Genomic DNA, 27,901 nt, shown 5'->3' with positions numbered 1-27,901 from the left:
CAAAGATAGTTAAACTAGGGAAATCAAAAGAGAGAGAGAGAGAGAGAGTCAGCGAGAGAGAGAAATAACTGCAGAGACAGATAGTGTGCGAGGGAAAACCTCCCGGAGCAGAGAGGGGCATTGCCAAGGACTTTAGCTGTGAGCAGCCAGTCAGCCAGAGACACCCAGGGCTGTCCTCTCTGACTACCTGTCATGAGAGACCGTTGGCTGGGAGAGAGAGAGAGAGAGAGAGAGAGAGAGAGAGAGAGAGAGAGAGAGAGAGAGAGAGAGAGAGAGAGAGAGAGAGAGAGAGAGAGAGAGAGAGAGAGAGAGAGAGAGAGAGAGAGAGAGAGAGAGAGAGAGAGAGAGAGCAGCATGGTTTGGCTTGCGGTGGGCCAGCCGTCTTCCACCAACAGCCAGTGTAGCAGAAGTATGTGTTCAAACTGGATTACCTCAGGAAGCACCCCTCTCGTCACGGAAAGCAAGACAAACCAGCGGCGAGAAAGATGGTACTGTGGGATTTTGATTTGTTTGATTAAGTTTTCAGTTGGTTGGTTGTTGTTGTTGTTTATGTACACAGGCTGTGGTTTGTTTGGCTTCATTTAAATTGTGGATTACCTTTTCAAAATCTTGCTCTATATTTTCAGGAAATATATAATATTGCAAATATATATATTGATTCAAAAAGTGATTTAATTCATTTGCTATGGTTCTGGGCCTCTGGACTGAAGTGGCGTCCACTCGTGCTGATATGTAATGTTCTCAGACTATCTGAGAGTCTGTGTGTCGGGGTGGCGATGTTCCCAAAGTTTCGGAATACCTCAAAGTGGTCAATTTAGTTCCCTGCGCCTTGCCGGGAAGTCAGTGGGAAATGCAGCCACCTTCTTCCTCGTGGGGTCTCCCATGTCAGGTTATTCCATCTAGCTTAGGGGTCTCGCATCACACCGTGGCATCTATGGGGGGATTGGGTGTGCATTGAAGTATCTGTTGTACGTTTTTTCGCCTATGCCTCTGCTTGAAATTTGAAATGCCATCTCGGATGACCAACCCCGACACCGACCAACGGAATTCGCTGTTTGACTTTTTCAGTGTCAGTTTACATGTTTATTTTGCAATCGGGGTGTGTTCATGTAAGCCATGACAGGACCCCCACCAACACCTTGATCCCCCCGCATATTCCTATGTGGATCTTAACATTAATAGTGCATATTTATTGGATGATCGTTGGTATGCAATTTTATGCATACAGCTCAGCATTACTGTTGCCGGGACGTCCGGGAATGTTTTGGGGGTTGCATATTGCTGGCCGTTCCACGTAATTTCACAAACACTCCACTGTATCCCGCACCAAATATCTGTACATGCTCCATAGCAAGCCCCTTTACATACTTGCATTGACTGAAATGATCTTAGTTTGAAGCAGAAGTTAATAAGTCCTTGTGTGATACACCTCATAAGATGGTCAGAGTTCTTTGATAATCTCGTCATGGAAACATATGTTTTTAATGTGTGCACTACTGTGTGTTAGGAAACAACAACATTACACTTCCTTTAGGCGTTAGGTCAGCCAGGAATTCCTGAATGAATGTAGTTATTTTCTGCGTGTGTATGTGTGTGTACACGTGCGCGTGCGTGTGGTGTGTGTGTTTAACACCTGCCCGCTCTACAGAGGGTGTGTCTACTTTCTGTATAATGGTGATGTTGTTGGAGACCAACTCGGAAGATGTTATGCAAGGATTCAGGCTCATGTCAAATTTTCAAAATGCCCGCCTACCGTCACTCTTGGTTGGAATTGGCAGCAGTGTGTGTGTGTGTGTGCGTGTGTGTGTGTGTGTGTGTGCGTGTGTGTGTGCGTGTGTGTGTGTGTGTGTGTGTTTGTGTTTGAATGCATGAATGTGTGTGTGTGTGTTTGTGCACGTACCGCGTCATCATCATCATCATCATCATCCTCATCCTCATCACCATCCAACCCGGTTGCCCGCGTGTTTGCCAATGCCGTTAACACCGTACCATGAACTATTCCTGCTGATCCAGGGGAGGGATTCTCAGTATTTGTGTGCGCGTTTCCTGTGTTGACCGGGGGCTTAAAGACAGAGTAGCTCTTCTTCTTGTCCGGGAGACGATGATTCAGTTGTGGGGGGACGTGAACGGAAACACAGGGCCGAGTGCTCAATGGCTCTGTTTGCTGAGCAGCAAATCATCGCCGCTTCGCTGGAACACCTGGATGTCAGTGGACGACGTGTGTAACTGCAGTCCTCTGTCCATCCAAGGTGTATCCGCATGTACTGAAGATGTCGCGCACCAACATAAGCTGCTGAGAACTATATGCATGCTATTTTCTTTTTTTTCAACTGAAAATGAGTCCAAGGCCTTAGTCAAACTGTAGGCCAACTCTATAGGAGCTATAAGGAGAGTAGCAACATTTAATTGAACACATTTGTTTTGGAGTCTAAATTATAATACTCAGGGTTTAATACTACTTACAGTTTTGAAAAGCATAGGTTTATTCAAGTTTCCTATATAGTATTTCATATCGCAGATGTTGGGCCTCCTTTCTCCCCACAGGCAGTGTGGCTCAGTGATCTGTTGAACGGTGTATCCCCCTGTTATTACCGTAGCTAGGTAATGATTTCTGGCCCTTTATTATGAAATCTCAGTGTGCGTTACGTAGTCGGGGCAGCTGTGGGCTAATTCTAGATTAGATGAGTAAGCTAGTGAAAGCTAAACCACACTTTAATATAATAACACACCCCGGCGTACACACCCCACAAACCACCCACACAAAACACAACCACTCACACACACAGAACATGCACACACGCAAAAGGAAACCTGTGACGTACCGTGAACGACAACATGTTTAAGTGCCTTCCTCCCTCATCCTAACTACCTGATGCGTTTTTAAACGACATAAACACAGGTGTGGAAATCTCCTCACCACTTTGCAGTCGTCTTGAGATCCCCGCTCTCTGCTTATCGAGGATATCATGATTAGTGTTTTCTAACAAGCCAGTCACCATTTGCTGATCCCTGAGCTAACTAAATACTTAACTCTACCGTCTGCCTGAACGTCTGCCTTACGCTTGGCCTGGTTACCAGGAGATAGTGTTTGGAGTTTGATTTGGCACCGTTTCATGTCTTGGTGTCTGTGGCAGGGTTAGGGTTGGCAGTGCTGTGAATAACAGTGTCCAGGTGACAAAGTGTATCATATTGAATACTGGTTGAGGCATTCTCCATGTATTATGTATTTTCATATAACCTAAATTATTAGAATTTTTAATTATACTTTTGAACTTTTGTGATTTATACTATAATGACCATCAAATTAACTTGAATTGGGTTTATTACAAAGGGTTGTTTTGAAGACCAAAAAAGATTAAACAAACCCCCACCAAAAAAATAAAGAACAATACCAAATTCAGACAAACTTCGAGAAGAAGCCTTCCTTTTTATGAGTCATCATGACCAATGTTGATGAGGGGTGCCAATCACCTTAAACCATTTATATTCATAGGTTAGCAGACACATCTCACAACTAGCAGCATTGTGCTCTAACATCTTAGTAATTAGGTTTGCGTGAACATAGCATCTTGTCAGTCACTGCCGGAGAATCTGCCGGAAAATCCCAACTCTTCCAGTCATTTGTGAATGAAACAGTGTGGGCATACAATGTCCATTAACAGAGATTCTACCCCGACGTGACGATGTGAAGACACACACCCACATTGACTATTTTGGTTTCGTAGCACTAATCTAATAATATGCCTTAGCATAGCATAGCACAACTCCTGTAGCTGTCTTGGCTAATCATTCACTAGCTATGCCTTATGTAAGAAGGAATATTCACTAAAGACTCTGTAAACATTTGAGCTTGCTATGCCTCAGTGGCTAACAGTGTTAGTCATCGTAGACAACTTATAGAGGTGACATCACTCAGATGTGGTATCATATTTATGTTAGAGTGTAGCCTTAACGTCATTGAACAGAAGCAAACAGGGCCAAGATTGCAGTGTAAAATCCACCGGGTGCGACAACACATTTTTAGAAGCCTTGCTGACTAATAATCCACAGTTACATCAGCTGGCTAGAGCTTCCTTCATGCCACAAACTCATACATTTAGTCTTTCATGGATTCCTTTGAAATATAGCATATAGCTCATTGACATTTTTTGGAATAGAATTGATCTCCAGTTCATTTTTGAGGATATTAAATTTCATTCTGTTTAGTTCAACACTAGACATTGACTTTAATCAACTTAACTTCTCAACCATCTCAAGTTGAGGTTATAATGCCCATAAACAGAAATGTTTTTGTTATGTTATAATGAGATTGTTCAGTTTATCCACACTTTGATGCTCTGCAAAATCATTTCCTTCTCAGTTATCACACAATCTATCACTTTGGCAAACACTGTTTTAGAAATATATATTGTACAAAAAAAAAAGGCGCTTCCTGGATACTTTGAACACAATTTGCTACAAGTTATATGGATATCACCAGATTAATATTCTAAAATAAAGTCAAGAATGAATCTGCCATAAGACGTTCTGTTAGTCAGTTTTTCAGAAATGCTATATCATGAATTACCATTGCTCCAAGTATTTATTGTGTTGTCTTTTTTAATCTTAATTTCTCCCTCGGCCGTCGGGCCTGTGAGATTGAGATCTGGAATGTGTAGCGTCTATTTCTGGGTTCTAATGGTATTGGAGGGAGACATTAGGATCTCCCTCCCTGGGACATCCTATCTACAGCAACGGGCTCATGGTCGGAAGGGCGAATATTTATATAGATCCTAGGGAAACTGAACGCTAGTCTGGGTATACAAAGACACGAGAGAGAGAGAGAGAGAGAGAGAGAGAGAGAGAGAGAGAGAGAGAGAGAGAGAGAGAGAGAGAGAGAGAGAGAGAGAGAGAGAGAGAGAGAGAGAGAGAGAGAGAGAGAGAGAGAGAGAGAGCACCCATACATGTACTACGCACACACAGATAAACATCCGATAAAACACAAACATGAACTGAGTCTTTCAGAATTTGGCAACCTCATTTTTAAACATCCGCATTTTATCGGGTGTCTCAAAAATCGTATTCTTTGTGATCATTGGTTCCAGCTGTAATTTTGTTATTTATTTATATTTTTCTATGTAATAAAACACTCACACTCATCCGGTCCACGAATGGCCAGTTATTAACGTAGCTTACATGCAAGCTTGTGTGGGCAATTATTGCTCAAGTAGTTCAGAAGTTTGAGAATTGCTCTTGGTTGGCTTTGCACAGCAGAGTTAAATGGCCAGATTCGAGAATGCTACATGATATGATATGATATTTTTGCTATTTATGGATTTTTATTATTTTTGTATGTTTTGTATTTATATATATATATATTCATGCAATAAACACCAGAGGCTACCACACTCAGCCGTCATTTAAATACTTGACATTTTCCTGGCTAGTATTACCCCTTTAGTCGGACACCACAGAGCCAAAACTGAAAACGGAGCTCACTGTAGCCTAACATAGAAGTAACGGGGGTCAGAAAGGTATACAACTGCTCATATTAAAACTCCTCTTTCTATTTTTTCTTTCTTGCATCTTTCTCTCTAACATTTTTTCCGCTCTTTCTATCTTACAAATAGAGCAGCGAAACCCTTGTCATCAACATAATTTCTCTTCTTCTCCGGCTGCCATCTTGATCCCCTCCCTCATTCTAAGGCTGTTGCTATGCCGTACATGTTAGCTATGCAAACTGAGATCTGACCGGAAGGATGTGAGTCAGACGGCAGTGCCTTGTTCCCTGGTGGCTGCCGGTTCACTGCTTCGTTAGCTCTGATGAGTCGACGATAACGTCAAGTGATCCAAAAGAAAATACAAATAAGATTGAGGGCTTGTGGCAGGCGGGGAAACCGCGGGACCAAGTTCTTAGCGCGATAGGGAAAATAGATAGACATAATCCCCAACGCACTGTCGCTTCCCCTGAGCAGGTTGTCTGTGTTATTTCTCATGACAGGTGCGGACACTTAGAGAGAAAACAGACAGCGCTAGATGGATTGGTAGAGAGCCAACGTTTGCAGGGAATGCCTATTAATCACAGTCTGTTCCATCTTCTCTTGTTATTCCACTCTGCATATCTTCTGTCTTCTCTTCTCCCGTTATCCCGGAGGTTGAATACGACCAGATCCAAAGAGAACAAACGTAAATAGAACATGTGGCCTTAGGAGAATGTGGATCTTTTTCTCAAATTCATTCTCTTACGGGGATTGCTTTTTGAAACTATTCTTCACTATGTTATGCATGAGATTTACGTTTCAGTTAATATCCAGTGACTTAGAACCAAAAGTCCTTTCCATGTACCATGGGTGTAAAAGTACATATGGTATGTTCAGCAAGGTTAACGTGAGGGGATTCAATCAGATTTTCCGTTCGTATCACACTATAACATAACTGAACTATCAAATCATTTCAACTGTGGTTAAATGTGTGGATTTGGGTATAAACGACGGGACCACAAGATATTGTAAGGAAACATTCGATTTGCTGTATCTACTTTTTATTTTAAATATATATATGTTAACCAGTTATTAGTCTATTAGATGTATTTTGTACAGAAATGTATGCAAAACCGATTTCATACTGATCGTATCTTTGTACCCCATGAATCAGTCAATCATTTGCCCCCACCATTCACCACCCCTCTTACATTGACACCATTCCAGGTCCCCACTGTACACCGGGCCGCCCCAGTTTGAAGCCATAGCCGACCCGGGGCCGCTGCATCCCGTGGCAGCTTTACATTCACACTTCCTCCAGCGCCCCCCTCCACCCCCTAACAACCACTCCTCCCTCAGCCACATATCTGGACACAGCCTCAACCACATACATTAGCCCTCACTGCAGTGGGGGGACTTGCTTGAGGCTATATAAAGCAGGGCCTATAAGTGGATGGAGGGCCAAAAGGTCCAGGTCAAGGAGAATGTGAAACCACAGAGCCCCAGCGAGCAGCACTTTGAGAGCGGCCTCCTGGCATTCTGGTCACCAGGATGATTTACCGGTGACAATGGTGTGATGGATGAGAAGCCTGCTTGGTTGGTTGGTTGGTTGGGTGGTAGGTCGGTTGGTTGGTTGGTTTGTTAGTAGGTAGTCTTTGGATCTTTGTTTGTGGAAGTGGTTTTGTGTGAACAATTTTAGTGGGTGTTCAAGGTTGGAGATCTGTCTACTCTGCAAGAAAGGACTTTTGAAGCTATTGACCATGACTGTCGAATGCTTTTTCAATAAGAGTGTAATTTCAGAGGGTCATTGTTTGGAAGATTCATCCATCCCTATTTGGTGATGATAAAGTAAAGCCATTGCAAGGAACATCCATTAAAACCTAACATGAATCTTATTTGCATAGCACACAGCAAGCATTCAGCTAGTTCGGAAAAAAGTAGCTTTAACGTATCATCGTTCTCCAAACATTATGTTTCAAGCACATGGTTCATAAAGAGGCCTTTGGACCTTCCACAGTGATGGTCACAAAGATGTCTGCAGCCGGCCCCTGAGGGCCCAGAGAGAAGCCCCTGTCAAACAAAAGCTCAAATAACATCCTCTTATCCTTCCATTTTAACTGCGATTGACCTAAATGACAAGTAGTGCGCGTCTTCCAAGCCCAACAACAACACCCACCCACACATAAAAGGCTGAATGTTTGTCTTTTATCAGAGATGTGAAAGACTGTTTGTTGTTCTGCTGTGCTTTCAGAACCCAGACTCTCTGGATAAGTCCATCCAGAACCTTCTGTCGGCCCTTTACCCGCCCTTTGAGGCCACCGCCCCCACAGTTCTCAGCCAGCTCTTTCAGGTCATTGAGGGTCATTACCAAGGTGACGCCCTCCGATGCCTGATCGACTTCCTGGTTCCGGCCAAGCACATCTTGGAGAGTGTACAGCAGGCTGCATGTGTAAGTCAGTGTCCGTCCATGCACAAAACCATACACAAATTAACACTGATGACAGTTGTCCTCGTTGTCTTTATCAGGATCTTCTTAAACATAGCATACTCCTACTGTATATGGTAAATTAGCTTATAGGTTTACTATGCTCCATAGACAAGAACCATGGCCAAGAACCATCCTTTCCCTGTTGCTTTAGGCCCAGTATTCCGTTGTGATCTTCTAACAGCATTGAATCCTGTCCCTGTTGCTTTAGGCCCAGTACTCGGATGTGATCTTCCTCTGCGAGGGATGGCCCCTGTGTTTGCTTGACCACGTCCTCATCCACCTGGCTCCAGTCCACCCCGTGCTGCTTCAGCCCGGGGACTTCTACCTGCAGGTGGCGCCCTTTGCCGACCAGTCGGCCCGCATCGTGGTGTGCAGCCTCCTGGAAGAGGAGGGGGTTTGGGTGGAGGCGGTCGAGGAGACCCCGGTACCTGAGACGTGCTACCCCTGTCTGTTCACCTCGGATTGGCTGCGGGAGGTCAATCAGGGTCGCCATGGCACCCCCCTCAGCCAGTGCTTGCTCGCCACTGAACAGGGCGTGGTGAGGTTGCCATGGAAACGCGTGGCAGTACCTGACTTTGTGGACAGGCCAAAGGGTGTCAGAAGTAGAATGGCCTCCGTTCCTCACTCGTCACATTCTTTACCTACTGCTCTTTCTCTTTCTGCGCCTGTGCCTTATATTTCCACCGCTGCTGCTGCTACTGCTGCTGTCAAGACCTCTCCGCCCTTTCTGCCACGTCCTGTCTCTCCTGCCAAGCAAGCTACGCCCAGAACCCCCGCTGAAAACACTCAAACCTCAGCGTCGGAGCTCACACAGCAGCCGCCGGCCATCTCCGTGGAGACCAGAATACGTCCTGCGAAGCACGGCATTGCGGTGTCTCTGCGGTTGGTCGACACCAGTGCATCTGTTTCCTCCCGGCTGGTTAAAAAGACTGAGACGGGGCCTAAGCCTGTAGGCTGGGTGTCTTCAAATATCTGGGACAGCCGATGTACCGAAGACGGCGCATGTCCGGCTGCACTTACAAGTTCGGGTATTACCACTACAAGCATCGTGGAGGACAATAATAATACATTCACAAGTCGAGATAAAGGTAAAGCTGTGTTCCCTAGTGTAGAGTCGGGAAAGGAAAAAAACAGGGGTACGATTGTACCAGGTGCAAACGAACCAGCCGACCACGCGAGGTTAGCGGTTGGCGGGGCAGACGGGGACTACATTGACGTGGCACAGGCAGCTATGCTTTTCGGAGAAGTCAAGGCACTTAGAAAAGAAGAACAAGAGGCACGAGCAGCCATGCAACCGGCCCCTCAAAATCAAGCACACATGCAACCCTGCGGCCGTGCGCAGGTGCAAGCAGGCCCCCTGGCGCCCCCCAAGTGGCCGGTCGAAATATACCCTCGGGCGCACATACAGTCGCCGAGTTCTGCCCGCCATCCACCCCACGCCAGATCTGGGAACCCGGGAGCGTCATTTACACCCAACACAGAGAGCGAACCCCTCCCCCTTCACCATTCCCAACTTGCGTTTCCCCAAGCCGACGCCCATGGCTCCCCGGACCCCCAAGACCCCTCCCACTGTGCCCGGAGCGTCCAGTTTTCCGAGGGGCCGTGCACCCCCTGCATGAGGCGGAGACAGAGCGGGAGGGTCTCCAGAGCACAGGAGCTGAGGTGTCGCTACAGGGACTCCTACCAGGCGGCCATACAGAACCCGGTTGCTTTCGCCAGGGACAAAGACAAGCTGGAGGCGTTGGGTGCGCTGGATGAAGACGGCGATGGCTCGCAGTGTGAGGGGAGGCAGCCTCCGGAGGGGGCGAGGGGCGATCCGTGGTTAAGCACCCAAAGGAGGTGCTTCAACCCCGCGATGCAGAGCCCACCGGGTGCCCCCGTTTCTGAGGTTGTGTGTAAGGAGTCCGGGGAAATGAACGCTGTCGCTCCGTGGCCTCCTGTGCACACAAACGCTGCCAACTGCGTGGATCTCAGGGACAGAGCTGCCGTAAAGCGTGACCAAGCGCAAAAGCAGTCGACTGATTCGGGGCCTCCTCTGGACTTCTGTGAGAGGAACACAATGCCATTTAAGGAGCCGAGGGATCCGCACTCTGTTAAATCCTTTGGTATTTTACATGGTCCAAACGGGACGAATAGTGAAAGAGGCCCAAGCATAAACACTACCAGGCCCGCGAGCTCAAGTGATCCCAAATGGGGAGACGGAGACTCTGCCAAGCCCGATGGATTACCACCTAATTCAAGTGATGGTTTAGTCAACAATGTCAATATCAGTCAACCGCATGGAGTAATGCAAAGAAGACCAGACACCAGCAGGATACCTCTGGGAGTATCTAAGTGTCCTGGCATCCCGACAAACCAGCAGGAGCCGGTCGAGCCAGATGGAAGATGTTCCTTGCTCTCCACCGCGGTGGTGGACACCTCGGAGAAGTGCGAACTGGTCATTGTGCAAGGCCAGAATGTCAGAAGGAGAGAGAGCACTGCGTCCTGCGCTGAGGTTCCCAGGCTGCATGTGGTGAAGTGCAAAAACGCCACCGCCTTTGGGCTGGTTTCACCCAAGATCAACAGACGAAGGATAGTCACGACAGGTTGGCAATGTTCATCTCTTGGCAGCGTTTTATTATGGCTGTTTGCTGTTCTGTTTCATTGTAGTCTCTCTCTTAAACCTTTTTTGCAAATTCAAACTCATTGTTTAGGAGCTGCACCACCTGCCCAACCCTCAGTCCCACTACCGGGGGCTACCCAGAGGGGTACCCAGTCGAAGCTTTCTTGTGCAGCAGACGTCAAGACGATCCCCCCGCCTTGCTCGGCCCGACCCAGACCGGATCACCTGCCCCTGCCACCCCCTAAGACAGCCATACACCCTCTCTACCAGGGGCTAGCGTGTCTCACAGGTAGAGAACTTGAACAGTCCCAGTTCACACAATGGGAACTGGGACTGAAACACTTTGTAAAGCCAAGCATCAAAGTTATTCCACAATATGATAGATTGATTATCTATTATCAAAATGATGTTGTCATCAGCAAACGATAATAGTCAATCTCCACACCAACACCGTTTCAGGAGGCAGAGATCGTGCAGGCAGAGCGGTGGTGGAGGTCTATGGAGACCACCCTGGATGGAGATCACCTGGAACGGTCAAAGAACTCTGCCAGATGCTGCTCTACTTCCACACAGTTATAAGGTACACCACCACAACCTGTCCAGAACTCATGCTGTTTGTTAACGTTTAGGATAGGTTACTATTTTTCCGAAGAATAATTAATGAATGATGGAAGGAGTCTATCACTCATTCATAAACTAAAACAGACAAAGTGAAGAAATGCAATAAGTCACATCCTATAATGTCCTTATGATTGCAATAAACAAAAAACAATATTTGCATTTACTATGTGTCTTCAGTTCTTACATGTATATTCTACCATTTAAAAATGGAAAACCAAAAATACAAACCCAATAACCCAAAAAAAATAATATATAAATATATAAAAAACAAGTATACTAGGATAGGATACGTTATTTAAGATTGTGTACCAATGTGTGGTCTTGTCTTTATTGTGCTTGTATCCAGGCGGGAAGTCAGAGAACTGGGAATGGTGGTGGTGATCGATGCTCGCAGGGCCCCGCCACCCCCTCAGTTCTTCAAGGCCATGACCAACCTTCAGGTCAGGACACAAACACAGCATGAGCATACCTTGGAGCAGAGCAAGGTCCTTTCTAATTGGTTGACGTCTCGTTGACCCCAGCAATAAGTGGTGCATTCATGTTCAAGGATAATGGCTTAATGAGTCAGATACTGTCAGAGACCCATCATCGATGAGGTTGTGTATTGTCCGTGTCCTTTTGACCCTTTTCTAAACCATCACAGTGATTGGTGGAAATCTAAATGTCTTCTACTTACTTCCAGGAAGGAATTCGCCATGCGATAAACAACGTTGTGTTACTGGTGGACAAGGACAGCAATCCTCGGCGGGAGAGATATCAAACAGGAATACAGGTAATTGCCTTGGTTTTACACTCACTGTACCAATGAGTGCCAATATACAGGGGGAAGGCATCCCTTATCTTTGGTTCATCTGCCTATTGTGGTTGTCTCTATGCTTGTTCATCTGTTGTGTGCTTGTATATTCGTTGTTGAATTGAAAACAAATATATATAGAGCGATGTGCTGACTGCGACGAAGACCCTGTTCAAGGCAGTGGAGGCTTGTCACCTGACCACCTACCTGGACGGAACACTACCCTACAGCCACCGTGATTGGCTGGAGCTACACCAGGTGAGACTTCATGTCCTTATGTCCGCATTAGGGTCATTCCCGCCATAGAAGGCTGTATAATGTACTGCCAAAGACTCTTGACCTTACTTGAGGCAAAAGAGACTTGACGTAAGCCTTCACTATTCTATTCAAACGAAAAAGTTAACTTCCTTATTCAGGTTATTCCTTTCTTAAAAGTTATGAAATACTCTCTGGACACGCGTGAGAGAGATTCTTTTTTCTGAGGTAGTGCTATGGACGTACAGACAAATTTACTAATTGTAAGTCGCTTTTGATAAAACAGCTGCTTAATGTAAATGCTAATGCTAATCCTTTTGCTAGGATCTGTCTTCTCCTTCACCGTTTGAACCTTCTCATGTTTCTACATGAATTCTGTACTCCAGAAACTCCACCTATTTGTGTTGGATCTCCACGAGTCTTCCAGCCTACTGCTGAGGGCCATCAGGAAGCTGGAGGAGAAGCAGAAGATGGACACTGTACAGGTTTGCAACCTTGTTCTTAAAACCTGCGAGCGCTGCTGAACAGCAAAGCCTTCCACGCGTTACTGTATATACAAGTAATCATGGGGCTGGTTATGGCATGGCTTATGGTTTAATATGCTGATCAATTAAGTAAGATACTGTAGGGGTGAGGGTGTTGAAGCCGAAAGATTCAAGGTTCAAAAAGCAAAGAAAAGCTATCAAAAAGTTCAAAAGCTATTCTGCCCAGCATTTACTATGCCCCAACAAACGACACTGTACAGCTAGCATGCAACATGCAATTTGAATGGATTTCCTTCAAAAGTAAGGTGTTGCTTGTTGTTTTTAATAAATTGTCTGGTTCTCTTCTGACAGGATGTCCAGCGGTGCATCGTGGACCAGAGAACTCTGATGCGGGACGTGCTGGAGGACAGCCGGGTGGGGGCCCTGCAGAGGGAGGGGGGCTCCACCCTGGCCCGGCTGAGGAGGGAGAGCGACCTCAAGTACCCCCACCGGGAGGACTTCAGGTAACCTCCTCAGTGGATGTCCGTCTCCATGGTCCCCTAGTCCTCTGTTCTCAGACCTTCAGCACGTGTGTGTGTGTGTGTGTGTGTGTGTGTGTGTGTGTGTGTGTGTGTGTGTACAGTCTAAATCTCAGGGTAATTCAGAGAGATTCAGATGATGATGATGATTATGGTCTCGGAGGAGATATTGGATTGAGGATAAAGATCTCTTCTTGAATTTTCCTTTTAGTCATGTTGCTGCGCCTTTTCAAAAGTCTGTTTTCAAGTTCAAGTTCAAGTTACTTTATTTTGTACCCAAAAGTAGACTTTGTTTGCTGTATAGAGTCCACATATACACAAATGGGAAAAAGACATGGGGGCACATATCAAAAAATACAAAATTACAAAAGTTCTAACAGGTCCAGATTTAATATGAAGTGAACTAAATAAATTGTAAAACAACATAATAACTCAGTAAAATTGTTAGGTTGAAAAATAAACAAGAGGTAAATTGGTAAAATATGATTAAATTCAATAAGTCTTTGTTACGTTGTTCGCACATTTTATAAAATATTAAACGCAGAATCTGTCAGATAGATGAGTACAGGTTGGACTTTTGCTGCATGTCACAGACCAACCTTATAATGCACGACACAGTTCCACACCGTCACCTCATGTCCTTCTGACTCAGTGATGCGGTGGACTCGGTGACCAGCCTGTACAACTGTGTGGAGGAGCAGGCCCACGTCCTGGTGCAGAGGTCCAACGTGTGCCTGGAACACCTGGAGTACCTGCTCCAACTCAGAGAGCTGGAGGCACACTTCCAGCAGGTACGGTCTATGTCCGGCATGGTCATAGATGTTGTGGTATGGTAGGAAAATTGTTTAGATAAAAAGCATTCCAGTTAGGAATTATTTATTTTGCAAGTCATATTTCTTGAAATTCATTTTACAACCAGAATCAATAAATCAAATGCTCTTAAGAAATATGGAGATATTATATTTATTTATATATTTTAACAATTGAACAAGCTTTCATTCATCGTTTCCCTATAGGTGACCGTATTACTAAATCCACTTGGTTCTGCTCTCTCCATTGACCGCTGTAGATCAGGGAGTGGTTCATGGTGGAGGGAGAACACCACCTGCTGGAGGCGGAGAGGGTGGAGGACTGTAAAGAGGGAGTGGAGCAGACTCTGAACAGCTTCACCGCCTTCCTCTTAGAGGCCAATGTGAGTCTGCTCTTGTCTGTTGATGGGTTTGTTTCTCAAGCTATAAATGGCTTTAGTGGCATAGGTTCAGGGGGAATGACACTATACAGTACTATTAAGGGAAATAATTCATTTAAAAAATACTAATTAATAATGAATAATAAAATATAACATGTTAACAATGTAAAACATCATATAGAATGTGTACTGTACTCTCCTCTGATATGAATCGAATCATGAATGAAATAATTTTGAGCTAAATAAAACTCTTTCTCTCTCTGAACCTGCCGACGGCTCTCTGGACCCTGGCAGGACCGTAAGCACCACGCCGCGGCCCTGGTGTCGGAGGCAGAGAGGCTCCAGGGCTGCGGGCTGTCCTACCCTGAGGCCCAGGTGTTCGGCGCCCTGGTCCAGACCTTCCGAGCCGGCCTGGAGAGCTTCCTGGCCAGGGCCGAGGTCTGCTGCCGGGAGCTGCAGGTCATGGTTGGCGTGTGGGACTTCTGTGAGCAGGTCGGTGGGGCCTTTCAGTGCTAGCTGTTGTATTTATACGGAGGCTCGTCGGTGCCATAGCAGTTTTCTTTGAGTCTGTGGAAAAGTAAAGACTTCAAAAAATTAATAAAATCAGTCACTATTAGTTTGCTATAAAAGAAAAACTATTTCTGGAATGTCTCGAGTTCAGTGTTTTGTAGTTGCAGAACTAGAGCGAACCCTAGTTGGCAGTTAATCTATAAAAATCAATCATTGGGTTTTTGATCTTTTTCTAAGCACTGACTGACTTCGTTGGTGTGTTTGATTCATGTCATTTGAAGGTTGTAGCCGTCATCGTTATTGTGCTTCGTAGCAGTTTGTGGCAGTAGGACCAAGTGTTCCTATGGCTATTGGACCACAGCAGAGAAACAATTCCTGACCATCTCCTCCTCTCTCATCAGGCCACAGCCCTGGCCGGAGAGTGCATTGAATACCTGGACCAGAACAACCAGTCCGCCGGGCCACCTGCCAGCACCAGCACCACCAGTGCCATGGCAGAAGACCAGCTCCACGGCTGCCACCAGCCAGACCCCTCCCTCGGTCCAGACCAAGGTCCACCAACACCGGACCCAACACAAGACGACTGGTCCGCTGCGGGCTACGATTCGGCCATCCTCAAGTCATACCAAGAACGCTTCCTCCGGTTCAGCCTGGAGCAGTTCCAGGAGGTCCGGTCTCAAGCCAGCACCCTGAGGGCCTCCAGGGGCATGCGGGCCTGGAACGTAGCCTGGCTGAAGTGCCAGGAAGCCAGGCAGCAGCTTCAGGAGAGGGTGCAGGAGGTGGACGAGGCCTACCTTCAGCGGCAGTACGCAGCCCTGCTGTGTGACTGCAGGGATCTGGATTCTGACGTCCTCCCGGGTGGCGAGGATATATTCCTACAGTCCACGCCGGGACCAAGCCATCCGCAGTGGGAGGGGGTCATCTCAGGGACGGTAGAGGTGGATAAGAGACGGCCCATACTCGGAAGGAGCAGCAGCATCAGCGTGGTGGAAGCTCACCTCCAGACGGAAAACGCTACTTTCGACAGAACCAACCAGGGGTCGAAGGTCGTCTCGGTCGCACCACTCGGGTGAGGTCTCCACTGTTGTACTGTTATCTCTGTTGTGTCGACCCGGCAAGGCGATGCTTAATATACGTAAATGACATGTTGTGTTCTTCACTGTAAAATCGGGTTTATTTAGACTTCCTTTGTGTTGTATTTACTTTCAAGTTGGATTGTTTTTTGTTGTGAATGTTTGCATGTATTTATTAATTTATTGACGCGAAAAACTGTATAAAATCAGACTTTTCATTGATTGTTGGGGGACGTACGGCATTTGGCCAGCAGGGTTGATTTCCGGGTTGATTGGGTCTGATTGCGAGCAGTCAGACCCAATCAACCCAGCAGATCCGTACTGCTCCAAACATGACTCCCCAGCCCCACCTGCAGGCCAAACGCCGTACATCCCCCCAACACTGACATTTCATTGTTTTTGTACTCTTGTATTATTTGGTCAAATGTCTCCATCATGATCCGTACCTGTGAGTCTAATCCAGAGCTCTCCCCACAGGAGGGAGCAGGAGGAGCGCGGGATCAGACGGGACACCAGCGGGAGCAGGGCGAGGAGCGAGAGGGACGCCGCCGCCCTCTCCCAGTCCCACACCGTGGGCTGCCAGTGGTTCCCGTGGGGACGGCGAGGCCTGGCGGCGCGACGCTCGCTGAGCGAGGAGTCCTGCGCCTCCTTCCCCCCGCCCCCGCCCGCCGAGTCCCCGCCCCCTCCGTCGACGCCAAGTCCGACGCCGCCGCCCCCATCGCCTCCGCCTCCACCTCCGCCCCCACACGCCCCGTCGCCGGCGCGGGAGCGGAGCCCCTCGTCCTGCTCCCACCACGGGACGCCCTCGGGCCGGATCCTCCAGGAGGCCCAGATGTTCCAGATCTCCCGCCACGGGAGCTTCTGCTCCCAGGAGTCCTACCAGCAGGCGTACCGCCTGGGGGCCGGCGACGGGGCCCTCGGCGGGGCCAAGCACTCCAGCCTGCCCAACCAGAGGTGTGAGGGGCCGGCCAGCCCGGGCGAGGGCCCCAGCAACTCCCTGTGAGTCTGACGGCGATGGCCCCGAGTGGGTCTTTGTCTTAAAGGTGCTTAGAAGCATCAAATCAGCATTGATCAATGGAGAAGCGTAATCAATGACGTGTGTGACCACATAAAGGTTTTTGTCTTATTTACTGATGAGTATTTCAAAGATTTTGGTATTATATGATCTGTCATGTGCACCTTGTTCTTTGTCTTTTAGCTGACAATGAAGTACAGGTATAATTCTATTTTATTTAATACTCATTTTTACATTTTACAGTCTATCGTACTTCATCTCATAACGATAGACTGATGAGGGATATTGAAGATGACAATCTTTTTATTTCTTCCTTCATTTAATGTAACAAACCCAGTTTGTTACATTCATAATCCTCCAAATGCAAGGGCTTTCATCAGTGTCTCCATTGTCTAATCTCTTTCGGCGAAAGATAGGGACTCAACAGACTTTAATTTACCTTAAAATCGTTGAGATCACCACTTTAAGTTCCTTCATGAATCATGGATACATTTTACTTTTATTTTCCTTAATAGATCTCTAGATGCCTCACATATGTCACTTAAAAACATAAAAACGTTTATTTTAACATTCAACCTTTTAACCCGTTGAAACTCATCACCATATACAGCCATTCAAACCTCCTTAAAGGTTCAATATTTTACCACCAGTTGTGAGTTTGATTAGCCATTACAGAATGTTTTGAAAATCTGCCTGGAGTGACATCAAAAGTGGCCGTATCCACCTAGATCAGGGGTGTCAAACGTACGGCCCACGGGCCGGATCAGGCCCGCGAACGGGTTTAATCCGGCCCGCGAGATGATTTTGTGAAGAACAGTATTGTAAAAAAAAAAAAAATAATAATAATTTTTTTTATAAAAATCCTTCCTAGCATTACATGAATTGCATTGACTGGCACTGATTAATTTGTTGTACATTGAACTACTGGACAATTGTGTGCAACTGGAAGTCGCTTTGGAATGTAACGTAAAATGATCTGCTATTTTTCAATGAAAGAAACTGCTGTTGTTAATGTGTCCACTAGAAATCGCAATAGCAATTATGTTAAGCAAGCAAACTTTATACCGGGGCTGAGCAGGGAGCAAGTATAAACAGGTAGTGCAGCTAGCCCGGAGCTACCTTGTCGTTCTGCCTTATGCTACGGCCACACCAACCGCGTTGCTCGCAGTGGATACCGCGAGTACCGCGCCTAACCTGACGCTTGATCGGTGTGTGGTGGTTCAACGTTTCCACCGCGTCACCGCGCCACCGCAGCTAGATGAGTCCATGTCCATGCAAGTGAACGGAGCGTTCCCTCTTCGTCATAACTATCAAACCAAACATCCTTCACATTCACTGAGCAAAAATTATGAAATTAAAATGCACATTTCTCGCTAAAAATGTTTCCATAAACGCATTTAATGGCGTAACTATGTAACTATTTCCACCCAGAATAAAGAAAGATGTCGGCCGTGGCTGCGCTGGAGTCCGAGGTAGGAAACCCAAACGCCGCGTTTGGGTGCATAATAGAGCTTAGATCGGGTTAGATTAAATAATCTCGGATATAAATAACACTAATCGGGTTAAATAACTTCACATGGTGTGTTTCCAGCATTCGTAGTGTTGATCAGCAGAGAAATAGTCCGCCAGGCTGCGTTTACGTGCGTAATTACGTGCAACTTCCGCGCCTAAAGCCCCCAACGCAACGCTTCACCGCTTCACCGCGTGTACCGCGCCTAGACCAATGGTTCCCTATGCAAAAATGCCGATTTTCAACGCCCCTACCGCGAGCAACGCGGTTGGTGTGGCCGTACCTTTATACTTCCAACATTATGCGCTTTGGCACTCTCATTGCCCCAAAATGTCTCTGTCAAAAAGACGAAAAGTGGACACAGTGCAGAGTTTTACAAGAAAAATGGTCATCGTCCTTTTTATTTACGGAAGTAAATGGGAAACCTGTGTTTGGTGTGCTCACAGCATGTTTAATTTTACAAAATTATGCCATATTTTTACCGGTCCGGCCCACTTGGGAATAGATTTTCCTCCATGTGGCCCCTAGGGTAAAATGAGTTTGACACCCCTGACCTAGATGTATGCTGGATAGATCCGTCTACCAGCCTACACAGTGGACTGTAGCAAACGTTGCTCATCTATCCGTCATTCATTTAGGTGGACACACTCACTTGTGATGTCACTAGATTCTTGAATAGCGGCTCTAAATCACAAATGTCCCCTAAAAACATTTTAAAAACCTGTTTATTTCAAAATTCATTCTACCCTTAAACCCATTGAAACCCGACACCATAATATACAGCCATCCAAACCTCCTTAAAGGGCCTGTATTATACCACCCGTGGTCAATGTTATAACTTATCAGCCATGACAAGCTGTTTTGAAAATCTGCCTCTAGTGAGCAAGTGGGCATGTCCACCTAGATGTGCGCTGGATAGATCAGTCTACCAGCCTTCCCAGTGGACTGTACGTTAATCACGGCTAATCACACTCACACCTGGTGGTTAAATATTTCACCTTTAAAATCTTCGAGATCACCACTTTAAATTCCTTCATGAATCATATATACATTTTTCTTAATAGCGGCTCTAGATGCCTCACATATGTCACTTAAAACCATAAACAAACATTTCTTTCCACATTCATTCAACCTTAAACCCATTGAAACTCATACTGCCATCCAAACCCCTTTAACCTCCATGTTTGGATCACCGTACTGACTGACGTGTCTTCCCCACCCTGGGCCGCCAGGCGGCTGCAGCGCGTGATGGAGGAGCTGGTGCACACGGAGCGGGAGTACGTGCGCTCGCTGGGCTACATCCTCACCCACTACCACCCCCTGCTGGAGAGGCCCGACATCCCCCAGGACCTGCGGGGCAAGCGGGGCGTGATCTTCGGGAACCTGGAGAAGCTGTACGACTTCCACGCCCACTACTTCCTCCCGGAGCTGGAGGACAGCCGCAGGGAGCCGGCGCTGATGGCTCGCTGCTTCCTGAGACACGTGAGCATCTGGGGGGGTGGTGGTGGTGGTGGAGGTGGTGGTGGTGTTGGTGTTGTGATGAAGATTGTCCAGTGTTTACGTGCTTTCGAAAACACAGCAAGTATTAACAGAGCATGTTCATGCTCTACTAATACTTGCTAACACTGTATTACATTTACATTGAGGGGATTTTGCTAACAATTTTATCCAAAACGACTTATAACCATTCAATAACTCATTCACGCTCCAATGGAGGAGTCAAACCATGGGGGGGGGGGGGGTACATGGTTATCATAGTAGTGGCCAATCAACAGGTCAGGTGGCTCATGTACTCATGTAGAAACCATCTTCGTTTTTCTTTCTACCACAGTGTGAGAGTTTTGGCCTGTATGCGCTCTACAGCAAGAACAAGCCCAAGTCAGATGCCTTAATCCTACATCGCCGCCATGACATCTTCAAGGTGGGATCCAACTCAAGTTCTGTTCTTTTTCCTTTCTTTCTGTTCATTGAATTCCTGTCCAAATACTGCTCGTCATTATTGAATGAAAAGTGCATGCACTTTAAGTGATCTTGTTATACTGATGTGTTTATTGATTTTCCTTTAGGCCTTATATAATCAAACAGATGCCTCAATATCAACAGCCAACAATTGTTTTGGGGTTACCCAGAGTAAATTACCTTACATGATAAAGACATGAAACACATACACAAGATCTTAAAACTATCACTAGAGGGCGCTAACATACGTCATGTTTCACATGCGCTCCACAGAGGAAGCAGCAGGAGTTGGGGGACATGATGGACCTCTCCTCCTACCTGCTGAGACCCATCCAGAGGATCAGCAAGTACAGCCTCCTGCTGCAGGACATGCTGGCCCTGGCCCCATCGCCCCACGACCCGCAGTACCAGCTCGGACCAGCAGGGGGCAGCGCTGGCTCACGTGTTCCCGATGCGAGTGGCGGCGACAGAGAGCGGGAAAGGTTAGAGATCCTAGGCGCCGCTGATCTGGTGAAGTTCCAGATGCGCCATGGCAACGACCTCCTGACCATGGATGCCATCCAGGACTGTGATGTAAGATTTAATAATGGTAGACAGTGTGACAAGTGAATTACACGCAGGTTTTGTGAGAGTTTCCCAAAAACCCTCTCTTCTCTCTCTCTCTCTCTCTCTCTCTCTCATGCTTTCCCGCCTCTTCCCATCAGGTGAATCTGAAAGAACAGGGCCAGCTCATTCGCCAGGATGAGTTCACCGTTTTCTTCCGGAAGAAGAAATGCATCCGCCGCATCTTCCTCTTCGAACACCTCATCCTCTTCAGCAAGACCAAGAGAAACGACGTTGGCAATGACGTCTATGTCTACAAGCAGTCCTTCAAGGTCTGTCAAATGAACCACAACACCCTTATGTAGGCCTACAATGTTAAGACAGTTGAGTCCAAATTCATATAGTGGATGTTTTTTTAGGCTGTGATCATTACAATTTAAAAAAAGTGAGATAATTAACGTTTCTCTTTGTACTGTATGTTGAACCTCAATACAGTGTATATGTACATGGTACATACATTCTAATGAAATACAAAGGAAACAGACAAGACATGTAGACATGTATATATTAAGCTTTCTTTATCAAAACAATTTTTTTGTGGCCATCCCAAAATCCACTCTGTCCCTAACTCCGACCCCATTATGGCTCGGGACACCCAATTTGGGAACCACTGGACGAGACAACTGAATGGCCCTATCCTCTTCTTATCCCTCTTCTCCACCCCTCTCCTCTCTGGTCACCGCCTGCCCTTCCCGGACAGACGTGTGACATCGGGATGACACAGACCTCGGGGCACAACGCGCTGTGCTTTGAGCTGTGGATCCGCCGCAGGAAGAGGGAGGACACATACACCCTGAGGTCCCTCAGCCTGGAGGTGAAGCGCGCCTGGACCTCCGACCTGGAGCGCATCCTCTGGGAGCAGGCCACGCACAGCAGAGGTGTGTGTTGGTGTGTACGTGTGTGTGCGTTTGTGCGTGTGTGTGTGTGGGTTGTTGTGTGTTTTTGTTGTAGGTAGGTAGATAGATAGATAGATAGATAGACAGATAGACAGATAGACAGATAGACTGATTGATTGATTGATTTTGTTATCATTTATTCTATCCTAAGGGGGAATTAAGGTGTTATGACAGCTCCCATCAATAACACAAACTATTGTGTTTTCGATGGGAGTTGCTATTTATTTTGCTATTGATGTTAAAGAATGACTTATGAATGAGAATGGAGCAGAGGTGTGTGACGGTTCGTGACTGCATGTGTGTGCATGTGTGCTTGTGGGTGTGTGTGTGTTATTGTTTAAGATAGATTGATAGATTGATTATGTTATAATTGATTCTATCCCGAGTGGAAATTAAGGCAGCTCACATCAAAAACACAAACTATTGTGTTTTCAATGGGAGTCGCTGTGTTTATTGTGCTATTGATGTTGAAGAATGACTTATGAATGAACATGAACCTAAACGTTTGACATGTGTGTCCCAGAGCTGAGGATGCAGGAGAGGGTGTTCATGGGGATGGGGAGGAGACCCTTCATGGACATCCACCCCAGCGAGGCTGCTATCTGTGACAGGGCCGTGCCCGGCACTCTGTCTGGGAGGAGTAAGCACTCGAACACCCCACCGAACAACACGCTATGTACACTGTAACACACCAGGTCTCAGTGGCTGAGTGAGGAGCGTTTGCCCTGCAAGGTGTAGCAGGGTAGAGGGGCAGGACGGTGTGGTGGTGTGAACAGGGGCGTAGCACCAAATTCTGGGCCCTGTACACAAGAGGTACTGATGGACCCCCCCGAACCAGCCCCCCGCGCAGAATTGTTGACGGGGGGGGGGAACAGTTGTTGACGGGGGGGACGAGACGTGACCTAGCGGCATATGGCCACTGAGCGCAATGTGGGGCTCCTGCCACTAGGGGGTGGTAGAAGAATCAAAAAATATATATATATATATTTTATGTATTACATTCCCACAGGCCCCCCTCTGCCTTACACCCCCAGCCCGGCAGCCCTGGGTGTGAGGTCAAAATGAAACCACATTTTTAAGAAAACTAGATAGAAAGTCCATCCATGCATACAGACATTTGTAGTGCCAAACCACGATATTACCTTCAATCAGAATCAGAAATCTTTGATTGATAAATCCTGGAATCTCTCGTCCTATGGGCAACAGTGTGTTCTGATATAACAACACAAATACCATAAGACAACAATTCTATGTTGGGAATGAGTGACTGCTCGGACTGCTTACAAAAATGTCATAGATCCTTCTCAAAATAGTATTTCCCAGATCTTAGCCGAGCCGAGCTCCAGTTAGGTTGGGTTCAGGTACCTGAAGGCCGTGTGATATTGATGACGTCTTATCTATGTGTGTTGTCAGTCCCTGTGGCGTATTGTTCACACAGGGGTTTAGAATACCCACGGCCAAACTCCATCGGCTCCGGCAGCACCGCCTCCACCACCATCAGCCAATCGTCCTCCTCCTCCGGACGGGGCTCGCTGCCTCCCATTGGCTACCAGGGAAGCCAATCACAGGGGGCGGAAGGCCGTCACACCGTGTGCTCCTCCTCCGAAGCACTGGCGGAAAATGAGCTGAACAATCTTCATCTCCGTCAGCATCACCTTCATCAAGACTGTGAGAAGAGGAAGATTGGGCGTCTATTTCTACGTATGTTGACTTGTTTCTTAAGTAGATATATATTTATATAATATGTAATATTATCATTCTGTAATGTATGCAATTAATGAATACAATTATTCACGTGTGAGAAACAGTTTAGACCAAAACCTGCATTGAAGCATTGTGATTAAATACATCTTAAATTAAAAAATGCATTGCTTTCATTCATGTTTTGTGATCCATTTCTGTTATTGTTATATTTTTACCAGTGGACAGCACAGAGTCCTCGGGAGACTGCATCAGCCCATTCAGCAGCTCAGAGCACAGCTGCCTGTCTGCCATTGGTGGAGAGGTAGTGGACTCCTCCTCCTCCTCTGTATTTGCATACAACAGCACCAAGGCCCGCCCACCGCTCAGTCAGAAGCCCAGCCTCCGCATCAATGGCTCACCGGCAATGATCAGACGAAAAGCAATGAGTCTCCTCCAATCCTCAGCCCTGGCCACCTCTCAGGTAACGTAACATCGTAGAAACGTGGGTCTGGACCAATCACTTTATTAAATCAGGTCAGATTGGTCCATGTTATCAAAGATGTTCTTATAAGAAGGGGCTGAATATGGGAAGCGACCACCAGGGGCGGATAGCAAGGCACTTATGTATTCTTTTATTCAATCTTGAACTCTTTTGATGAAAAAGGCATTTTTCAAAAAGAAAATAAAAGGCATCACTTTCAGGTTTTTGTATTTCTTCATGCATATTCATGAGGGCATGGCTGCATGCCCAGGGCCGTAGCCCGAGTTTGGAAATTAGTGAGGTACAGAATTGGCCTGTCACTAAGCTCCGCACATAGAACCCAGATGAGCCAATGACATTCCAGCCTCAACTATACTCGGACATCAGCTGGACAACTCCATTGAAAACAACAGGGAGGAGGCATAAAAACAATTTAATGTTGGATTTATAAAAGAGTAAAAAAAAATTATCAATGTGCTTCATGTAACACGGTGGACAGTCGGTATCACGAGAGGCTGCAGAATGGGTTATATTTCCTCCCTTTTCCCAAGCCCAACGGGACAAGAAAAAGTGTGTAATGTGGATCAGACTGCGTGGCAGGCCAGAATACCAACTGAATTTATGCTTGTAACCTTCTGTATTTATTTTAAAGTTTTGATTACACCCCTACGTAGCATAAGGTAGTCCCTTTCGATTGCCTCTGGAAGAAATAAAACCATTTTTTGCCCAAAACTTCTCCAAAACCTGCTTTGATATACTGTCAGCTGTCAATTTTCAGATGTTTTTGTTATCTAGTCTGGTTTGTTTTTCTGCGTTCGTCATGGTAACGACAGGGGCCTGACTAAGCGACAGTTCAATTATCACCAAGGTCCGGCCCGGACCTCGGTGATCTCATTGCTGGCTACGGCCATGCCTAGTCTCGTGCCAGACATCGCCAGACCAGTTTGCAAATGCTTATCAGTCTGGAACCCGTTTTCCAGACTGATAAGGGCAGTTATCAACATGGTTAGACTAAAATAAATCAGAACACAATTTGATAGACCTGTAACCAATCGGAGCAACGATAAATAAGACGTATTGCTCTCTTCAGAGCGAATGAAACACGATTCGTCTGGTTCCCGATGGTGTATTCAAAATAACCTGTGAATTGCATTATTTGCTTAGAAGCAGAATGATGCCCATGCACAGCTGAAATACAGATTCTCATTTTATAGCATTTGCCCCATTCACCCCCAAGGATTCTTACATTGTTTAGCACTCTGCCCCCAGTGTTCAAGCATGGTACTGCATCCTTGTTCCTGACACGTTAGGAGTGCCATAGCTCTCTTTATAATAGCTCTTATGTAATGTGACATACCAAGGACCAAATATGTGATGCTGACGTATGCTCTTCTTCACACCAGGGTAGTGAGATCTTCATTGGGAAATCAACAGAGGTTTAAGCTCTTGATGACCCTCTCAAGGTAAGATGTTATGCTCAATGATCTTTCGTGGAATCATTTGTTAACATGTAAGTTATAATGAGCGACCAGACAGGAACGATTTTGATGTGTTCAAACAGCTTAGCACTGTGTATGATCAATAATGTTGAGGTTAATGATTGTTTCTACAATAAGTATTTTGTGTCTATGCATTTCTTTCGGATTTTAGGTCCTGTCTCCAACCAGACCTGACCCTGAGTGTGCTGAATCAAGCCATTTAAGAGGTCATTTATTTCCCATCAACTGCCACTCATTTTATGTTATTATTCCTGCAAATGTCTGCTGATATTTTTTTTCCATTTCACAAATCCTCCCAGCGATATTGGACTATTTGCTCTTAGCTCATCCATTACATGAAGCGAGTTCCTACAACGATGGGAACGTTGTGGTTGAGGGGAGCGAGGACATCAGACTGCATCCTGACAGGACAACAGGCCATATGATGGTGTATGGGAGCCATGTTGCTCTCTGGCGCTCAGACACAGTTCCTCTTATACTTTTTCAATCACATCATGTCCCGATGTCATGGCATGTACAGTTTTTCTCTTGAAACGGTTTTGTGGAACGGCTGGTTTGATGGACCATGGGGGTCTTTGACAGTGGGGGATGCAGAACTTACAGCATTCGGTTCTACTGTTGGATTGTGAATGTTTTACAAACAATATCTTTGTCAGAGTACAGCTTATGTGTTGGATCTTTGTACCACGCAGTATAATGTATTTCACGTTTGCAACATTGTGTGTGTGTTATTATCAGAGATAATTTCACCTGCCTGATCAAATGGCAACCTTATGTAGGTAAATTCAGCAAAATCTTTGAAGATTTAATTTATTGGTGTTCGATTGCATTTTTCTGTAAAGTTTGCTTGGATTTTGTTGGATCCTCTGCTCTGTACCCTTTTTTGAGATAAAGGGAACAAAGAAGATTATTTATTTAAATTTAAATAGTTCTTAATATATACTTTTTATGAAACCTCAAATTTGGTGATTTTCTCTGCTATTTTTTGTATTGTTTAGAATCCAAGATAAATACAATGCGTCTTTAAAGGCTAATACAAGAACTTTAATGCATCAACAATTTTATAAATAGACAACATTTAAATACCTGGGTGGTTGGTAATACCACTCATTACCTCAATATAAAGTCATAAATGGTCAGCTTATATACAGCTATATTGTGTGCCAATGCCTTCTAGCGACTGAGTTTGGTGACCACTAACAAAAAAACATTTGGGTCAAAAACCACTTATTTTATGGGTCCAAAGATGGTTCCAAACTGGATCATTTACCAGCATTTCTCCTCATCTTAAAACCAATGATATTTGTTTTTCATACTTTCATATTTGTATTGTGTTTGTAACAGTTGTTATTTTACAAAGAAGGTTTTATATTACTCTTTGTAACAATGCCGTGTCTGATGTTCATCATGGCATGTCCGTTCATATTTAAAACCACTAATATCACATTGCTCCTTCCTTCCTGATTACCAACTTAATTTTTATAAACGTCAATGTTTGCTTGCTTTTTTGGGGCTTTTGTTTGAGAGTCATATTTTATTTATACAACCACTACAGGTAATGCACCGATATGTGCTTTACAGAGTGATTTAAATCAAATTATGCAAAAACAATAATTGTATTTCATTGTTATTTCTTTGTATAATCTTAATTATTATTATCATCATTATTATTTTGTTTCTTTATTGAACACAGACGGACCACCTTTATACACTTTTGCATGAGGATGTGATACCAGATGGTCACGTTAGCATACAGATATGACCCCTAATTGTTCCTCAGAAAGCCGCATTAAGGGGAACGACACAATAGTACGTAGACAGTGAAAGTGGAATTGCGCAATGGCATTGCCTGGATCTATGTATTTTAGTCCCAATATAGTTAATTCACAAAAACATTTTTTAATCAGTATACACTTGTTTATTATCAGGCGTTGTTGGCATGTGTGGCATTCTGTATTATTTGTTGTATTCTGAAATAGTTTTAACTAGGGTTTTCACACGATCCAAACCCCATTTCTGTTTTTGACAGATTACATTATTCTAACAAATAAACAAGAAAGGAAGTGTGTCTGTAATGTTTCAATGTTGTTATTTAGTTCAAACGAAGACATTTAAATGTTATTGATATCTATAGATATAAAGATTTAAAGGAAGAGGACATCTTTCCATATTAAATGTCTGACCCTTTCTTTTCAATGAAAGCATCATTGGAATTGGACAATTTTTGGACTTTGAAATGTGAAATAAAATAAATATGAGATA

General features: G+C 45.5%; 1 protein-coding gene and 1 long non-coding RNA gene across 4 annotated transcripts; one reads left to right on the top strand and one right to left on the bottom strand.

Annotated features, from left to right (window-relative positions):
* LOC132461569 (uncharacterized) lies at positions 1-27,901 on the top strand. Of its 3 annotated transcripts, none has more exons than XR_009526634.1 (25): positions 1-488; positions 7,711-7,908; positions 8,156-10,532; positions 10,641-10,838; positions 11,009-11,129; positions 11,517-11,610; positions 11,853-11,942; positions 12,105-12,221; positions 12,605-12,703; positions 13,055-13,206; positions 13,874-14,012; positions 14,291-14,413; positions 14,705-14,902; positions 15,322-15,989; positions 16,471-16,992; positions 19,751-20,000; positions 20,350-20,439; positions 20,751-21,050; positions 21,182-21,352; positions 21,781-21,958; positions 22,500-22,616; positions 23,390-23,677; positions 23,899-24,140; positions 25,549-25,603; positions 25,791-27,901. XR_009526634.1 is itself a non-coding variant. In XM_060056772.1 (25 exons), the coding sequence occupies exons 1-24, from the start codon at positions 486-488 to the stop codon at positions 25,580-25,582; spliced, it is 6,774 nt and encodes a 2,257-aa protein (XP_059912755.1). In that variant the 5' UTR covers positions 1-485; the 3' UTR covers positions 25,583-25,603; positions 25,791-27,901. The 3 variants fall into 3 exon arrangements, 2 of the variants coding, with proteins under 2 accessions (XP_059912755.1, XP_059912767.1); XM_060056772.1 differs by having other exon boundaries at positions 25,544-25,603; XM_060056784.1 differs by lacking the exons at positions 23,899-24,140; positions 25,549-25,603; positions 25,791-27,901 and having other exon boundaries at positions 23,415-23,556.
* Positions 14,455-15,802, bottom strand: LOC132462165 (uncharacterized). The gene is made up of 2 exons (XR_009526736.1): positions 15,715-15,802; positions 14,455-14,977 (listed from the first exon to the last, which is right to left on the bottom strand). It is a non-coding gene; the product is annotated as an uncharacterized LOC132462165 (long non-coding RNA).

The sequence above is a fragment of the Gadus macrocephalus genome, chromosome 1 (genome assembly GCF_031168955.1).
Source record: "Gadus macrocephalus chromosome 1, ASM3116895v1".
NCBI classification, from domain to species: domain Eukaryota; kingdom Metazoa; phylum Chordata; class Actinopteri; order Gadiformes; family Gadidae; genus Gadus; species Gadus macrocephalus.
This window is presented reverse-complemented; position numbering and strand designations above follow the sequence as displayed.

What these genes read in the sequence shown, in the direction of transcription:
- LOC132461569 (XM_060056772.1), top strand. An exon ending in GCCGCCATGACATCTTCAAG is followed by an intron (nt 20,440 to 20,750) that starts GTGGGATCCAAC and finishes TGCGCTCCACAG; the next exon opens with AGGAAGCAGCAGGAGTTGGG. An exon ending in CAGCCCTGGCCACCTCTCAG is followed by an intron (nt 24,141 to 25,543) that starts GTAACGTAACAT and finishes TCTTCACACCAG; the next exon opens with GGTAGTGAGATCTTCATTGG.